The sequence below is a fragment of the Onychomys torridus genome, chromosome 5 (assembly GCF_903995425.1).
Source record: "Onychomys torridus chromosome 5, mOncTor1.1, whole genome shotgun sequence".
Classification (NCBI taxonomy): Eukaryota; Metazoa; Chordata; class Mammalia; order Rodentia; family Cricetidae; genus Onychomys; species Onychomys torridus.
In genome coordinates, this window is record NC_050447.1 from 18660773 (window position 1) to 18679931 (window position 19159).

General features: G+C 38.3%; 1 protein-coding gene across 4 annotated transcripts in view; it reads right to left on the bottom strand.

Moving 5' to 3' along the window:
• The window catches only part of Rpgrip1l (RPGRIP1 like), a 98816-nt gene that overhangs the window by 63757 nt on the left and 15900 nt on the right, over positions 1–19159 (bottom strand). For all 4 annotated transcript variants that reach the window (XM_036187369.1, XM_036187367.1, XM_036187368.1 and 1 more), the window contains exons 7-10: positions 10025–10130; positions 8068–8214; positions 6678–6751; positions 994–1133 (exon numbers count right to left, since the gene is read on the bottom strand). In XM_036187369.1, the coding sequence (XP_036043262.1) occupies positions 994–1133; positions 6678–6751; positions 8068–8214; positions 10025–10130 (467 nt within the window). The remainder of the gene's footprint in view (positions 1–993; positions 1134–6677; positions 6752–8067; positions 8215–10024; positions 10131–19159) is intronic.

Below are 19159 nucleotides of genomic sequence, written 5' to 3' on the forward strand. Positions count from 1 at the left end.
TGTCGATCTATCCCCCACTGTGTATCTGTGTGCACTGGGTATGCCTGTGTTGATCTGTCCCCCCACTGTGTATCTATGTGCACTGGGTATGCCTGTGTCGATCTGTCTCCCCACTGTGTATCTATGTGCACTAGGTATGCCTGTGTCGATCTGTCCCCCCACTGTGTATCTATGTGCACTAGGTATGCCTGTGTCGATCTGTTCCCCCATTGTATATCTATGTGCACTGGGTATGCCTGTGTCGATCTGTCCCCCATTGTGTATCTGTGTGCACTGGGTATGCCTGTGTTGATCTGTCCCCCACTGTGTATCTGTGTGCACTGGGTATGCTTGCGTCTGTGTGTAATGCAGCAATCCAGACATCTTTAATTATTTTATTTATCTTTAATTTATTTCTATGAGACAAGACCTAATATGATTATACTTAATGATTATTATTGTAACAGGGACATTCTGACAAAGTGTCTTGGTTAACATCCCACTCTTAGATGATTCAGTGTGATCTATCAAAACCAGCAAGAAGCTACTTCTCTTACTTGTCCCTGCTGTGGGTTCTTCCCACCACATGTGCCACCACCTGAACCACTGCAGACCTCTCTAACTACTGGTAGCTTCCAGGGCTCATGAGTGCCAGTCTTGGTCTTATTTGCTGTATCCTCAAAACTTAGAACAATGCTGAACACATACTGGTGCTCAATAAATACTTGTTTTCTGCCAAATAACGAAAACCCCAGAATTTAGGGATATTAAACTAATGAAAGACAACCTGGGTAAAAGTAACTCTGAGGGGAAAACAAAAACAAAAACAAAACAGTTCTTTTGGAATAGGTATATATTTCAAAATTGTATGTCTATTCCAAAGGAACTGATATATATATATATATATATATGTCAGGATGATTGGCAAACAGTAGGCATACAAGAAGTCCTGATTGACTCTGTAAATAAGCATCAGATGTCCGCATCAGTAAACAGGTGGTGATTACCATGTACCTCTCTCAGTCTTTAGTTTGTCGAGGACGGCGGTTTTGTCGGTCAGGTCCGATTTTAAGGCAGTTTCAAGCTGAGCGATCTGCACTTTCATCTGCTGCTCCTTTACCCTCCACTGCTCTTCGTGGGCAGCACCGAAGGCGCTGCAAAACACACGTGACACACAAGGAGAGCTGGGAAGTTGGCCTCACCCGGAAATAATAAAGAGAAGCTTTTAGTGGCACAGAGACCACTGTCATCATGTCTTAGGAATTAAGTAAACATATGCTGGTCTGCTGCTGTTGAAACCAAGGCGCCTTGCTCAGGCTGCGGTTAGGGAACATGAAAGAGTTTGTGGGATGAGCAAAGGAACTGGCCTTAATTTAGAGCTCCAAAGTCAGAAGAGTTGGCAACATGCAGCTTTTGTGGACTAGTAAAGGAATTCAGATACTGTACATACTCCAGAGGAATCCACGGTTCCAAACCTCACCAACTGAGAGGCGAGACTGTCCTCCCCACTAACAAGCCCACTCACTTAATACTGCACAAAAGTGTTTTCCACCTGATCTTTAACTCAGGAAACTGTGAGTCTGTAATAACACAGACACAAATGATGGTATCCTGAACTATAAGGTGCTCATTCTGATACTAAGAAGAGCTGCAAAGGCAATTTTACCCCCAAAACCAAAAACAATAGGCTAAGAACAAATACTTTAACACAGATTATTATAAAATGAGTGTCTCTAATCTAATAAGATTATGAAGACAGAATTATAATTGATTCCTTAATAAAAGTGTAGCTAGCACATAATTTTTTTAGTTCTTTTTTGGAGACAGGGTCTCTGGCACAGGCTAGCCTTGAACTCCCTGTGTAGCTTAAAACTTGTGGCCTTCTGGCTTCTACCTCTCCAGGGCTGAGACTACAGGTGTGCATGCACCCCCACACCTTGTTTATGTGATGCTGGGGACAGAAACTGGGGCTTTGTGCAAACCCTTTACCCAGTGAGCTACATCTGCAGCCCAAAGTTGTTTCAGTTAGGGTTTAAATCTGCTGGTGATCAAGGCATAGCATATGAGAAGAAAGCACAGGATTGGAATAACTAGATGCTACACAGAGGGAGAAATCAACTGTTTCCTTATCTAGTGGGGCCTGAACATGGTCAACAGTGGTGCTATGGCAGCTAGCTTCACTGACACTTGGACATTTCAAAGGGAAAGGCCTGGCAATTCATGTTTCTGTAGCTTCCCAGGTGATAGCCAGACTTCAGGAAAACGTATCTTGATCTGCATTTCAGCAGAAAACCATTATCTGTGAAGCTTGACTTGACTGAGTAATCACCCACAGCTTTGACCCTTCTACTTATTTTAAATTCAGTAAATGAAACGAAAGTCCATAAAGTCTGGTTTTATACTGATGAAGTAAATGGAAAAGAAAGGTACTATTGGAAATTGACCTTAATGCTTCTCCCAACTAGCTCTGAGGATTTAGTCACAGAGATACTTTCTGTAGAAGGCATAGCTTTAAAAAGAGGGGGGGGGGATTCATTTCACACTTTGAATATTTTTATTGCATTTAAAATAATATCACCTCGAAAATGGAATTCTAGAAGTCACTCTAAGGATGACATCTGTTTTCCTCTATCAGTATTCTCATTTCACATATGGATCCTTAAAAAACAAAAACCATGGAACTGATATGCCAATATCTTAAGCTAATTTTTGTCAAAGGTAAAATTACCTAGACTTAAATGAAATCTAAATAAAACACATATACTTTAAATACTAAAGAATATTCCTTTACAAATTCACTTACAAATGAATGTACATAATTTTTGTGTGTAGCCAAATTAATACATAGACATGAATGTGAGTACATGTATGTATATGTGCCTTCTATCATTAAAAGCATGCACCACCTGGAAAAAAAGTCAGCATGATGAAACAGGCACAGCTCTACATGCCCTGAGATGCCAGCAATTAGAACAGTAGTGTTCCAACAGTGGGCGCCCAGCAGAAGATCACCAGCAGCCAATCTGGCAGGAACATCAGAAGCTGTGTGTGTTTAAATTAAGAACAATTTAGCAGCGTGGGTTCTCCAAACCCACAAAATACTAGCGTAAATCAGCATAAGTCAATCTGAATTTAGCCCACTGCTATCTCCCCTCTAAATTTAGGACTGCATTCCAATGGAGTTTCATGAGGAATTCCTTTTGAATTTACTGTATTCCTCTATGCTTGGAGCCATCTGTGTAGCTATAAATGGTGAACCACATCTGGCTCCATTTTCTTTGTGAGGGCCATATACATGATTAAATCTGCATATGAGAGGAGTGTTGAAGAACTTTTTATTCATGAAAATGTTTTTGTCTACACCAACAGTGGCAGTGAGGGAGGCTGACTGTCTCTGTACCCACCGCACCGATATGTTCGGTGACAGCCTACAGGAGGCCTGTTGGTGCCTGTGGTCACTAGCATGCCCACTGCCTGCCTTAGGTCTCAAGGATACTGTTAATATACACCCTTGATTAAAACATGATACAATCAAAACTAAAGTTGAAAACTGCTCTCTACTCTCCAGTCTTTTTTTCTCACAGAAAACTTTATCGCTCTGCCATTCCAGGACTTCACATGAGAAATGAGGGAGAATAGGCCCCTCTCTCATGGAAAATGCACAGGTACTTCAGCAAGAGGACTGCAGCCAATCAGAACTCATGCTGAAGACATGAGCAGGTCTATGGGTGGTTAGCCATGCTCGTCCATGTGCTGAGCAGTGTCACAGCGTAAAATGTGATCTATTTGGTCCTTGAAAGGTCACTACAACAGTCAAATTCTAAATGGCCTCTTTTTTCAAACAGCCATTAGATCAACATCTTTCAAAAAATTAAAACGTAATGTCACTTTTCATGGGAATCCTGGACCCAACCTTAAGATGAGAACTTGGCAGTGGATGGTGGTAGGAATGGTTTGTGCATGAGAAAGAGAGAGATGAGAGAGAGAGAGAGAGAGAGAGAGAGAGAGAGAGAGAGAGAGAGAGAGAGAATGTACTCAGTAGGAGAGGCTCAGGGAATGTGGTGGAACCCAGATCCCAATAACCTCTCCAGGTTATATGTACACATTGTTCTTAAGGCCTACTGTATCCACACGTTCCCTGGCACCCAAACTATACTAATTTCGGGAATAGAACACAGCCTTACCATATTACTGCATAAAGTTTCTCTTTTACTGAACAGGAAGATTTAATTGCAAAAAATTATTCTGAATCTTAAAACTGAACATTTCTCAAAGTTCGTATTTCCTGGCATTGTATCAAAAATGTTTAGCATATTAAAGAAGTCTCAGACCAAGTACTAACATGAGGGTTTTATCTTACCACATGATTCTCTAATATGTCACATGTCAAGTAATAAACACATTCAAAATTTCATTTAAAAAAGGAAGATGAGAATGCAATCTGCAAATCATCTTTTTCTCCTGAAAAACAGCCAACTTTGAATAACAAACACATGCTCTACTTTTTAAAGCATGCGATCATTATGACTAAGCAAACAAGTAGCATTCGTAGTTTCTGATTAACATTAATTTCAGCAATGATGAATAAGAGTATAATGAGAGAAGGAGCTATGAGAATCTACCGACAATGGTGATATTTGCAGTTTCTCTAAGCTTCTGAAAGCATACTGAGGAATTCCATCAGAAAATTTTGGCGCTCTACTTATGATTGCACGGATACTTGGACTCTAGGTTCATGTGCCATTGATTTTCTGACATTGTTTTGATGATCACTACAGCTGTTTACTTCCATATGCCTCATCTAATATCGATGTGTGAGCTGCACAATGAAGCAAGCCCAAAACATTAAAAAAAAAGCAAAACCTTTAAAGATTTATGCTCTTAGATCATCTTCTAATATGGAAAGATAAAGTTTTATGGTGATTAAGTAAATATGAGGAAAATATGCCTTGTCAAAATTCCATTTTTGTATTATTCCCAGATAAGTCTGATGTTTTTTATTCCAGGAGAAGTGTATCCAGTAAATTCTCAAGTTGGAGAGAAGTAGAAATTTAGAAGCAACAGCCAAATGGCACTTTTTGTATTTAGAGCACGTTAAATTATTTAGTTACAAGATGTTCAAGATAAGTATAAATCAATCAAAATCTCTGCATGTATGTATGACAGGTCTATTATTTCATGGATGCTTCCTTTTCACAAACATAATTTTCAAATGCAATTAAAATGAGGGACAGTGGTGCACTGGGGAAAAAGAAATCAGGTTTTAGAGTAGAAAGAACTGGGTTCAGTTCCACACTGTTCCCCGGCAGCGCTGTGTGGCTCTGCACAAGTCTGTTCATCTGGCTTCTCAGTAACCTCCTTTATAAAACACAGGGATACCATCGCTTTTCACAATAGGGCAGTGTGCAATCTGTACAAAACCTGAAATTTCAAACACATGATCATAAATTATATAGATACATCAGTGTAAATATACACACAATGTTTTAGAGATGGAGATATAAACCAGGAAGTGTAATAGATTTTTTTAGGTCAAGTTAACTAGAAAGGGACCAGTACAAAGTGGTCTAGAAGGAAGTTTTATGCAATTCCACATAAAAATGTTTAGCTAGGGTACTCCTGCTAGAGGGCCCTGAATATTTAACTGGTAGCCTACTGTTGCTAACCATTAAGAGATAGAAAAAAAAAAAAAAAAAAAAAAAACGTACAAAGCATTAGAGTAATGCCTAACACAGACTTAGGCAATGTTTCCAAGTAACCAAAATAAAATTCCCCACACACTCTGTCAGAACGAAAAATTCAAACTTTAAAATGTATATTAATTTGCAAAACATTCAATTAAAAAGTTAAAGTCATATTTTTGGCACAGATACTATTTTCAAAGGTTTCGGTATATTATCAATATTAAGCAATGGTTGGGTATCATATAAAACATAGTTATCATGCTAAATCTGCTCCTACATCATCCCATATCTGTCATCACATATACTGAAAAGACATTAACAATTACACAGATGCACATCGATAGACACATCAGAATCATTTAACAAGATTTAGCCATAGAACAGAATTTACCAGAAGGGGTTATTTTCTAAAATACTGTAATTATGAAACATATTAAGAACTGAACGTGAAGTAGTTCTTCAGAGTTCATCTTGAGCTGAGGCTGAGGTGCCTGAGTTTCTCTGTATATATTGCTAGAGAACAACCTCTTTCCCCACCACATTCACTTGCTAAGATGCTGGAAAGCCCAGCAGAGAGACTCAGGCACATTCGAAGAACTTCTCAGGCCTCCTGACTACACCACTCTTCAAGAGCATATGCTATCTGTCGAAGGTACTTCAGCCCTGTCGGACCTTGCTTGTCTGTAACCTGAGCTGTAGACTCCTACTACCCAGCGTTCCAACATGACAGGACGGATGCAGAACATCCTGCATGACATCCACTAGCCTGGAGCTTGTGTGAAACAAGTGCCAGTGCTTGTTACTGGAAACAAAACAATCCGATTTGTTAGAATCCAGCTCAGTTAAAAACCAGTTACCAATACCTGGAAAAAGCTTATTTTTCTTTTGCAAAGTAAGTATATGTCTTGCCATGACCTGTTGCTAGTTTTTAAATCAATATTAGATATTGTGATAATAAACACTTTGATTAAAAAGAGCCCAAACAAGAATGAAGCACATAGAAGTGTGATTTACCTGTTATAAAGTTTATCATAGTTTTCCTTTAAAAGTTCTCGCTCCTTTTCTAAATCATTAATTCTATCCTGCAGCTAAAATGAAAATAAAATTACAAAGAGTTTCCATGGTTCAGGGTTAGCACTCTAGACTCTGAAAATAAAGTCATACAATAAGTGATTATCATATCAAACCACACAGTAAGAAAACCAGGAGGGACAGCCACTTGTCCAGTCTGGGTTCCTACACTACAGCGGCTGACTAGACCATATACAGTGCCTGCATTCAATTCAGTGTCGATTCCATGTTGTTAAGTAAATATGAAATGAATATTCCTCTTTCAATTTAGTAGAAATGGATACACTACTTTATAACAGGAGTCAGAACTCAATAAATAATGTGTTAAGAGCTTTCTCTTAAGTCCCTGAAAACAAAATAGTTTTCACTTTCTACCATGATGAATTCCATCATTATATTCATTTTGTATTAGTTTCCAATTGGCCCAGAAAAGATGAGTATTAACTGTTCTTTGAGCTCACAGTTCAAACACGTTTGTTTATCACTATTTAATTTAAAGAAACAATTTCTCTTGTTACCTGGAATTTATACATGGTAGCACATCATAAAAATAAACTTTATTCCTTATTTTATCCTAATGAATATTTTCATAAATAAACATGATTATTAGATAACATAGTTATTAGATCATTATGATTAAAATGAGGATTGCTACATTGTGGCATTTAAAGTTTTATTAATAAATATGTTCTGTAGTCCCTTTTTTTGCTATCGAGCAGAGAACTTAAAAGTCATCTTTATTTTTGACATTCTCTTTTGATGCCACTGAGAGACAGGCGAAGATTCTCCCGGGTGCAGAACAGAACGTAAACACTACTCCATTTCTGTTCTCCACAGGAGTAAGCTTAAGAGACTACAGAAAAAACCATGGTGCTAGTTGGGAGATCTGAGGGGCAACAGTAATAGAAGGGTAAGTTTCCAAACAACCTCCCAGAAAGAAGATAATTTTACAAAATTGCTGACCCAGGAGAGCATACCATCCCCCTCAGGAATACATTATTCCTCTAATTTCATTCTGTGTCTCAATGATTAAGAAGTCATATTCAGGAAAGCTCCGTTCTCTAGGTTATGTGATATCACTTTATTTTCTTCCCCCACAAGGCTCTTTAACCCTAGATAAACAGTGGCTTTGAGCACATTTGCGGGTATTTTTAAGGATCAGTTCGCCACTCATATTCTGTACTACCTACTCTGTTCTGCTGCATTCAAAATACCAGATACATAGTTCAGGATTTTGACATAAATTCCATTTTTGAACTGTCTCTCTTTTACTTTTCAAAACAGCTCTAGAGAAATTTTCCTGCAGCAAATGACATCATGTCCTGGAGCTCACCTCCTCCACTCTTCTTTCCGAAAACCGCACCGCATGCAACTGCTTCTCCAGACTGCAGCACTTCAAACGCTGCTCCTTAAGCTGCTGGTTTAGCTCATCTCCATTTGCCATCAAGGCATCATGGCTGATCCTGAGCGTTCTCTGCTTCTACAAAACAAAGAGAGGAAAATGTGAGCATTTTAAATGTGATACTCCAGATAACTAAGTATAAATACATCCACAGCTTTATCCGGGACATTAACAATGCACAATTTATTCTTCAAGCCATCGACATTGGGCATGTGATACAGGGAAAGAGAGGGTCACTTAGCACTCATGCCCCAAACTGTCTCCCCTCTATTTGTCCCCGGGCTTTGACTTCTTGACAGTGACCAGTATGTAAATTAGTTTTAGCAAGTAATTTTCCCCTTTTCACTATGGTTATAGTGGTTGGACATGCTGTCTAAAAATGCTTCAGCATGGGTCAAAAAAACACGATCACTGGCAGGGAAACTGAAAAGATTTGCCACCAGACCACAAATAAACAATTTTGAATGGTTAGCTTTTAATTTTAATGTAACTTTTTAAATTCTGAAAAAAAATGTATAAACCTTTAAGTTGTAAAAATTATATGTGAACATGATTTATATTCAATTTTACATGCTTAAATGCCATATTCTTTTAAAACTCAATAAAACAGGTTATTAATGATAAGTTCTTGTGTAGACACCATTTGACCTGTGTAAGTCCTAGTGAAGACTTTCTTAGCTACCCTTTAAGACAGATTAGAAAAGTTCAGATTAGTTTTAATTACTGCTGTATCATGACAGCATGCTACCTTCAGTGACTTTCCTGTGAACTTCCCATGTCATTGTAGCTGTTGGCCTCAGCCTCTCAACCCTTTCCCTCCCTAATGATGTCCCGTACTGTAGCGGCCCTGTTATTTGAACAAATGCAGCAGGGGTCACTGTAACACGGCAATCAAGATAGTCAGGGAAGTAAGAGAACGTAAGATCATTTTTCAGTTCCCCTAATTCCTCATCTCTAAAATTGCTTTCTCCCACACGTATTTCCAGTCTGGAGGAATCTATCTACACACTGATAGAGGTAACACTCCCATGCACAAAACAGAATCCTCTCCTCCAAATCTATGCTATATGGAAGGTGGTTATACTTGACATCACAGGAGGTTCCTGTAGGTTGAAGGCTATCACTCAGGGTATGAAAGGTACGTAACTACTTACTTCAATAGTGCAGCAGGCATCATATGAACCTGTGCTTTACATCAGTGTGCAGCTTTCCTTGTCTCTGGACTTCAAAGAAAGCATGACTTCATATAAATTCTGATCATCTGGAATGTTTTGGAGTTCATTAATTCCAGGACTTCTGTTAATTATGCAAAGCCAATAAATAGTAGCTCTGTGAGGGCATGTCCCTGTGTATCCATAGTCACTTGAAAACCATCTTGCCTAAATATGTCAAGGTTTAAGATAAATACACTGACAGCCGATATTATGGGTACTCACATATTTTCTGATAATGGTGGTGACCAAAAAATACAAAACAAAACCAAACAAAATTCACATCAAAGAAAGAGTTAACAGAATGTAATTATTGACCCGTTCATAACTCTGGTCTTTACTGCACACATGTGAAAGTGAATATGCGTGCAAGCACAGAGACATCTTCAGTATTGCAGGCCCATTATATGAGCTCAGAAAAAAGGAGATGAAAAAGAATGTTCACAGCATGAGGGGATTTATGGCAGATGTACTTGTTAAAATAATTTAGCTATTTATAAAAAGCTTAAGTAGGTTATTTAGCAACTGTTATGAACAATATACAAAGAGGAATTATATACATTTAATAAAGCAAATATTAAAATAGAGATTTAGTGTTATGACCATTATTAAAAGTATATCTTGAATATGATTTTCAAATCCTTTTCATCTGTGAATAAAATAAATAATCACGGTACCTCTTGAAGCTGAATAAATTTGCCTTCTATGACTGAAAGGGCATTGCTCTTCTCCACTAGTTGCTTATGAAGCTTAATCATTTCTACATTGTCCCGGATATTTGACCTTCAAATTATGTTTAAGGAAGAAAAGAATTAATAGAAGTTAAAAGGAAAACAACACACACACACACACACACACACACCACACACATACACACACAACTATGGTTGACCTACTTTATATAGCTAAGTTGTCTAAAATTTTATATTATTGTAAGTTAAATGTAGATTATTTTAAACCAGCCAATATCCATTCTGGAAGGTGTATAGACAGACCCTCTGAATTTGAAGGGAGTTTCCAAACCTGATGGCAATGTTAGTGTCATCACACTGACAGTGTAGACTGACAGCTATTTTAGGATGTTCTGAAGAACTGCACAAAACCATCAGTTTTCAGGCAGCAATGTCTACCAGCAAACCCCACACTTCCGTGAAGGACTGCCATGCTGCGCTCCCCAAGTGCGGAAGAGACAGCAGTATCACCCTCCCTGGTATTCCCTCCATACACAGTACCACAAGATTAGCATTTATTGCAGTTTCCTCTTGGAGTTTCAACTTCTCAAAATATTTCCAAAAAAAGTGACTTAGCATTTTATACTAATAATGCCCAAAGCTGGCATTTAAATATGTTACAGATGTGCCTTTAGCTGTAAGAGATTATTTGATGTCCACAGGGTATATAGAAACCTTAGATGCTACAATACTAGTTTGTATTTTTCCTACTGAGATTAAAGCAAATGTAGAATTTAACAGGAAGATCTTGTTAAAGGTTAATCATAGATCTAAATGAATACCTGTTCTCAAAAGGCATTTATTTTCCCGACAGAAAAAAAGCTTCCTTCATTTAATGCCACATTTAAACCTTCTTAAAATTGTGAAGCCTTGATTTTAAGACTTCACTTTAAAAAATATAAAAGTAAAAAATTTAAATTCAGAAAATTATTTCGGCATTTAAACTAAGTAATTTTACTTCTAAGGCTTACCTAGTATTCACATATTGGAAACATTGTCACAAGGCCCAATGGAACCAGCAAATGCACTACAAAGCTCACACATCTGTAAACCAGCTGAGGACTTGAAATACTCAGTTTTCCTCTTTGATATTTGAAAGTTCATTGTATTTTGGCATTGCACAGTTAGTTGTCCTCACACAGAAGATAAACAAGTCCAAGAACCTGGATCTTTCCCAGGGCACAGTCTTAACACAATGTTAAAATAATTATGTGTCTAAAACAAGTTCTCTAGCAGTTCTGAGCACAGATTCAACAGTGTGATTATTGCTATTTTCCTTGTTGTTACATTTTTTTTTCACTAAAATACAATATGAAGAAAAACATATTTTAAATAAAGCATAAAGAAAAGATTCAAATTTGTTTTCATTCAAACTATGAAAAAAACATTTGAAATCAAAATACAATTTACTTATTTTCCTTAGAATTATTTGATTTAACCACTCAATAATGTATAGCATCTACTGATACAGGAGGATAGAATTTGACTCCAAAATATAAATTCTTTGTTTTATTCTCTGTTGTCTTAGTCTTTAAAAAATAATCTTTAAAACCTTGTATTGTGAGTATTTTGGCTGTACATTTGTCTGTGCACCAGGTGTGTGCCTGGTGCCCCCAAAGGGCAGAAGGCATCAGATACCCTGAGACTGGAGTTACAGATGGTTATGAGCTGCAGTATGGGTCCTGTGACTGGAACCCAGGTCCTCATGAAGAACAGCCAGTGATGTTAACTGTTGAGCCATCTCTCCAGACCCTTTCTCAGCTTTTTGCTCTTTTTATTGGAGGAGGGAAGGAGCTAAGGATCACATCCAGACAATGACTCTGATATTTCGTTTTAAAACAAAATTTCCAAGGAGAATCCAATATATTTTAAAATTAACTGTAGCCTAATGTTAATAACAATCAATTAACTCTTAACAATCAGTTCAGTCATACAGCATTACAAAACCTGATGCTGAGTTTTCTTCATATTGCAAAGGAGAGCAAGTGTTTTAAACACTGCAGTATTTTGGCTGAAAGAGTTCCCTGAATGTGCTGGGGTATGGACTCCAGAATGCTGGTAAGAAGAGAGGCAGAGCATTTTATGCTAAGGACGTCAAATGCTAGATATGAACACAACTGTATTTGAAAACAGCAGCAATAATTTGGCATTTCAAGTACAAAGTCCGTTTATCACAGAACACAGCTATTCCAGACAATGCAAAACCTTAATTCCATGTGAGGGCTTTGCAGGTAGCAGGTATTCTGATTACTCTGACGACAATAATCTGAAGATGATAATTTGTCACAGTGCTGGTCAGAGATATAAAGAACACCCACATTAAAATTAACATCATTGATACCTGTGGCATTGTGTTCATGATGGAAAACTAAATCAGCTCAGACCTGATAAATAACTCACCATTTTCGCACAGACGAACGCTGGGGAAAGAATAAGGCTGGAGGAGACAGGATGGAAAAGAGATGTCCCAAAAGGCTGCTAAGGACGTCAGAAGTGAGAGGGAGCAATGGGCATCACTACACAGCCAGTCCTAGACCTAGATGCCTGGGCATAAAAACCACGGTTGGCTTCCTTTGAGGAAGAGATACAGGAGTAAAGTACCACAATGTTTCCAGAGACCTCTACACAACAACACTGCCTCTTTTTACACCCAGAGGACCAAGTCTTCAGGATGGTGATGTCCTAGCAGAAAGAACTATGCACAAGGCAACATTCAGATGGATTCTAACAGTTGTGCAACAATTTGTATGAGCTGCATTACACATGGTAAAAGAACCTGCAGACAGATATCAAGAATTCTAATTAAATGCTTTGCAAAAATACATTTCTCAAAATTTCAACAAGGATTTTGAAAAACTATGAAAAATTAAGTTAGAGAATGCAGTGACTTTAGTTTTCTTTTTTGCTTTCTTTTTTTATAGATAAGATTTAGAATTATGATCGGATCTTCTGAAACTATGAGAAAAGTTTTTGGCTCCTCTCTAGATTAAAAACAAGCTGAAATAAATTAGACTTTATGTTGAAAAAAGTAACCCAGCTCAACAACCTGTGTGCCAACTTTCTCTTGTATAATTTGAAACAGCCAAGCAATAAACTCTGAAAAAAGAATTTCGAATGGAAGTCTTGAAAACACTTGACTCCAGCTTTGCTACTGGGCGCCATAATAAATCCAGAAACTTAAAACCTCAGCTACACTGGAGAAAGAAGACTTTCAGTGGGGCTATGTAATGTCTAGTCTAACACGAAGGCTCAAGAAGCAGGAATCATCGCTCCAGTTGAAGTTTCATATATTGCATTCCCTAGACACTGGTCTCCCCTCCTTACCTACCAGCATTTCACTCCTTGCTACAGTAAGGATTATGAACAGTATTCTACAGGATGCGGAAAGACTCTGTCACACAGAAGCTATGCTGTGAGGTCGAATGTTTACAAGACAGAATGGAAAGGATCACTGTGAGTAATAGTTTTAGGCTGGCTGAGTACAAGGGATAAAGCTAAAGCAATCAGAGTTAAAAATGTTTTAATATTCTTTCTAAATGGCACTAGAAACTTGATTATCATAGTGTTGAAAGAAATGTAGGTCACTGATAACTGGGAAAAACAAAACAACACACACACACACACACACACACACACACACACACACACACACTAGCAAGGGTATTTTGAATAGGACTACAGGAGCTTCTGATAAATCAAGCAGTGATTTTCCCTAAAACTGTCAAGAATAGACAGGAAGGGTAATGGTTTTGCTCAAATTTACTACTTGCGATCATGGGTGCAGGTAACTCCCTGACTTAAGACTGCACAAAGGAATACATAACTATGTAAGTTCAATTTGCTAATACAGCATAATTCTCTTGGTACTGGAACAAGAACAAGTGACAACTGCAGTACTTTCTTAATGTCACCATCCAGAGGAGTGGAGGGGACAGCTCTGACAAAATTTCGGTATTTGTGTACTCATACTGAGATGAGGAGAGGTGGCTTGGGAAGAGTAACCTTAAATCCTGGCTCACCTTCTAGAGATGGCCATGGTTAGGATCAAGTTTAATGAACTTCAATCAGAGGTTTATTGTAACAGCTATGGGAATCTGGGACTTTTTAGGCAGTATTTCCAAAAGCCCAGTAGAAAATGTCCTTTCACCGGCTATTAACCTTGTAAAAGCTAAATTTTTGTATTTTTTAAATTCAGTTTTATAGGATGACTCCAATCCATTGCAAGAACAGATTATCTCACAATTATCAGAAAGAATGAATGGAATAATAGAGGTTCTAATGACAATAAAATGAAAAAAAAAGTTAGGAAAATTATTAGGTAGGAAAATCTTTCAGATGTAGAAGGTCCTGGAAGTGAATACTTGTTTACACAACAGAGAACCACTTACCCATTTCTTTATTCATTTATTAGAGAAACAAAGAATTTGGACAAAGTGCTTAAGTGATTGAGTCAACGCTCAAATCTAGTTTTAAGAGCTAAATTGTTCTCATTCTTTGAAGTTACTTTTTCCTTTTAAAATAGTCCTTCCTAGGTTTTCATTTCCCCTGCACTGTCACATGTGGATTAATTTACCAGTTATATGTGCAACAATTTCCATGAGCATTCGAAAAATGTGTTAAGTTGCTACCCAGAAAAATCTTCAATAGCATTAATAACATAAAACACAGGGACAAAAGAATATGGTATTTGGGTATAATATTCATCACTGGACACATTCTAAGTTATTCAAAACAATAGGGGACCTGAAGGTATTTTAAAAATGACAGATCGTCTCCCTGAATAATAATGTTTGCATGGATATCCCAGGCCCCCATCATCTTTCCATCAGAGAACCAGATGTGCCCTCTAAATTAGGGGACTGGGCAATCAGGCAAATCCAAATTGAGGGGTATTCGGCAAACAGCTGTCGCTGGACTGGAAAAGAGCAGGGACTATTCTAGAATAAAGGAAACTTAAAAGACATGGCAATGAACACATGACCCTCAGTTACATCCTAGATGAAAACAAAACAAAACAAAATCTACTACTTACAAAACAAAAGCTGTAAAGGACATTAGAATAATTGGGAAAAAACTGGATACAGATTTGAACTGAGTATTGAGCGATGCTACCGTGTTCATTAAAGGTTTGAATAACTGTCATGTAGGGGATGTTCCAATGCTTTCAAGTCTCCTAAGTGCACAGTAGGTGAAGTAACAACAGCAATTCTCAAATGAGAAAGGGTGGAACTGAGGGAAGGGAGAAGAGGGAGGTAGGAGGAGGGGAGGGAAGGAGAAGGGTCTGTGCAGTAGCCAAATGCAGAAACAGCTCCTGTACCATCTCAGACAGGCTAAAGGTAGAAGACACACACACAAGCGCTCCCCTGGCTGCTCTGTTGTCGGAAGCTCTACTATTACTTTACCAAGTCAAATGCTGGGAATTCAGAGTGCTAGGCAGTAATCCTGTCTCTGCATAAGGGAAGAGAGGCCCAAAGGCCAAGCTGTTTCTTATAATGCACGGCTGCAGAGTCTCTTAGTTTTAAGATTTGACAATCTGCTGTCTGCCAAAGGGAAGAGGGCAAGTGAGAGAGTCTGAAACATATATAGGTTACATTTCCTCCCTTGGGACATAATGGCACTTACATGATTTTTAATTAAGAAGATAAATAGTACCCTAATATTTATTTGTAAAGAAACTACAAACTAGTTACACATTTGCTAAGGGTATAAATATTTTTGAAGTTGAAAAAGTAAATAAAAGGTAAAACTGCTCTGATTTTAATGTTCACATACATATGTTCACTGGTTACTGCTTTGCATTTAATTTAAGACAGCCTTTTTAATAAGCAGAAAATGTGCATTTTTATATTGTTTAAATTTTAATATGGATTTTTGTTCAAAACAACAGACATTCAGGCTACTTGTAAATGATACAAGATTTTTTGCTAATGAGGCATTATGTAGAACATATGCAAAAATCACAACTCAGTCTTCCAAAATAGACCACAACAACAGGAAAAAACATGCCTTTAATAAAAGAGAGCAGCACTGGGATTTTACTTCAAAGCAATTAAGGGCTTTGGATAACCAAAAGTTTATGTCAAGCCGATGCCAAACCAAACTGGTCTATTAAACACATACTATGGAGAGTTTCTGTACTGCTCTGTGAAAGGCTCTTTGCCATAAACAGCGAGTGCCGCCGCTCTGCAGATTACAGCTACGTTAGGGTCATGCTTGAGAACAAGGGGTCCAACATCCAGATCAGACTTCTAGAATTTCAAATCTGAACTAATGTACCAGTGGAAGAGAAGCTCAAATATGGTTTCCATTTTGTCACTTCTCTCTGCAGCAAATTACACCAAGTTTTACATTTTCCCTAAGTTTTTCAATAATTTTCCATTAGCCTCAAAAAAATTGCTGTTACACATAAAAATTTGAGCTACAAGTAAACATAATTTTAAAAAAGCCTTGAAGACTTTTATTTCTTTAGTTTCAAAAACCATATTCAAGAAACAATATGCTATTCAACAGAGGTATCTTTCCTTCTAAGCAAACAATGTGGATTTTCAGGTTTATAAAATCATTGAGGTAAGGTACTAACTAGCTTATTTCTTTGGCTTCTGTAGTAATTTTCCTTAGCTCATCATACTAATTTTGTTTCTGCTTCTAATAGTTGATGTGATAAGAGAGAGCACTTCTTCTTCTGTGGGTAATATAGCCCCCGGTGGAAGGCCGTAGCTTAGATTTCAAGGTAAACGCTGTCGTTTGTTGGCAACATTTAGAGTATGAGAGCATGTGGTCCTGTCTGCCACCCTCCTCCTGCTCTGCCATGTCCTGGGGTTGGAGGACCTGTGGAGCTCCTCTTCAATCACTGAGAGTCTAGCTCTAAGATGACCACATCCATCTGGAACAGGAACAGTTGACCTGAGGAGTACAGTAGGAATGCAGTCCCAGACCACTATCACCTGAGCAACACTGACAGGGACATGTCCCGAGTAAAAGTGTGTGTGCTGGGGTTGGCATGTTGGGGTGTGAGTGTGTGGGACGCAGGGGCCCATATTTGGCATCCTTTTCAACTGCACTCCCCCAATTCTTGAGACAGGGCTTCTCACTGAACCTGGGGTTGGTGGCTAGCCACTGACTCCCAGGGATTCTCTTCTCTCTGCCTTCTCAGCTCTAGGATCACAGGCACCCAAAGTTGACCCTTATGCTTACATGGCGAGCGCTTTACTGACTGAGCCAGGTTCCCAGTCCACGGTGCATTTTTCTAATCAGATACTATCTTAAGTGTAGATGTTGGTAATACTAAGAAAGCACACTTAGATATGAGGCCTGCGCCTCTGGCCCTGTTCTTTACTAGGAACTATCCCTGTTTCTTAAGGAGGCTGAGTCTAAAGCAGTTCTTTCTGGGAACATGGTTAATGCCTTGTTATTCAAATTGATGTAAAGCCACAATTTTAATTATACCCCTAACTTACAGATAATTCTCAAAAATATTCATCTTTCATAGTCCATGCTAAAAGAATACTACATAATTTCACTCAACATTATGGTCCTCTTATATGACATAGTTTTACATATTATAGTTTTAATAGAATTAGAAATTACACTAATCTTTTAAATCTAAGGCTTTCATATATTTTTAGTATATTTAAACAGACAGACAGACAGACCAAGTCTGGGCTGGAGAAATGGACCAGTGATTAAAGGCACTGGCCGCTCCTCCAGAGGACTCAGGTCTGACTCACAGCACTATTAGAGCACCTCACAACCCCTGTAACTCCGGTTCCTGGTGATCCAGTACTTTCTCCTGGCCTCTGTGGGCACCATGCACACATATGATGCACAGACATATATGCAAGCAAAACACCCATACATATAAAATAAAATTAGACGAGCTCGGTGCGTTCAGGGTGGTAAAACCGACATACAGACCAATGGAATGGAATTGAAGACCCTGACATTAATCCACGCACATATGAACACCTGATTTTTGACAAAGAAGCCAAAACTATACAATGGAAAAAAGGAAGCATCTTCAACAAATGGTGCTGGCATTACTGGATGTCAATATGTAAAAGATTACAAATAGATCCATATCTGTCACCATGCACAAAACTTCAAGTCCCAAGGATCAAAGATCTCAACATAAATCCTGTTACACTGAACTTGATAGAAGAGAAAGTAGGAAGTACACTTGAACGCATTGGCACTGGAGATCACTTCCTAAATATAACACCAGCAGCACAGACACTGAGCACAACAATTAATAAATGGGACCTCTTGAAACTGAGAGGCTTTTGTAGGGCAAAAGACACGGTTAACAAGACAAATAGACAGCCTACAGAATGGGAAAAGACCTTCACCAACCCCACATCTGACAGAGGACTGATCTCCACAGTATATAAAGAACTCAAGAAACTAGACATCAAAATACTGAACAATCCAATTTAAAAAATGGGTTAAAGAGCTAAACAGAGAATTCTCAAAAGAAGAATCTCAAATGGTTGAAAGACATTTAAAGAAATGCTCAACATCCTTAATCATCAGAGAAATGCAAATCAAAACGACTCTGAGATTGCACCTTACACCTGTGAGAATGGCTATGATCAAAAACACTAATGACAGTCTGTGTTGGAGAGGATGCGGAGCAAAGGGAACACTCCTCCACTGTTGGTGGGAGTGCAAACTTGTACAACCACTGTGGAAATCAGTATGTCGGTTCCTCAGAAAATTGGAAATCGATCTACTTCAAGACCCAGCCATACCACTCTTGGGCATATACCCAAGGAATGCTCAATCATACCACAAAGATACATGCTCAACTATGTTCATAGCAGCATTATTTGTAATAGCCAGAACCTGGAAACAACCTAGATGCCCGTCAGCTGAAGAATGGATTAAGAAAATGTGGTACACATACACAATGGAGTACTACTCAGCAGAGAAAAACAATGACAGCATGAAATTTTCAGGCAAATGGATGGAACTAGAAAATACCATCCTGAGTGAGGCAACCCAAACCCAGAAGAACAAACATAGTATGTACTCACTCGTAAGTGGAAGAAAAGAACAATCAGCCTGCAACCCACAGAACCAGAG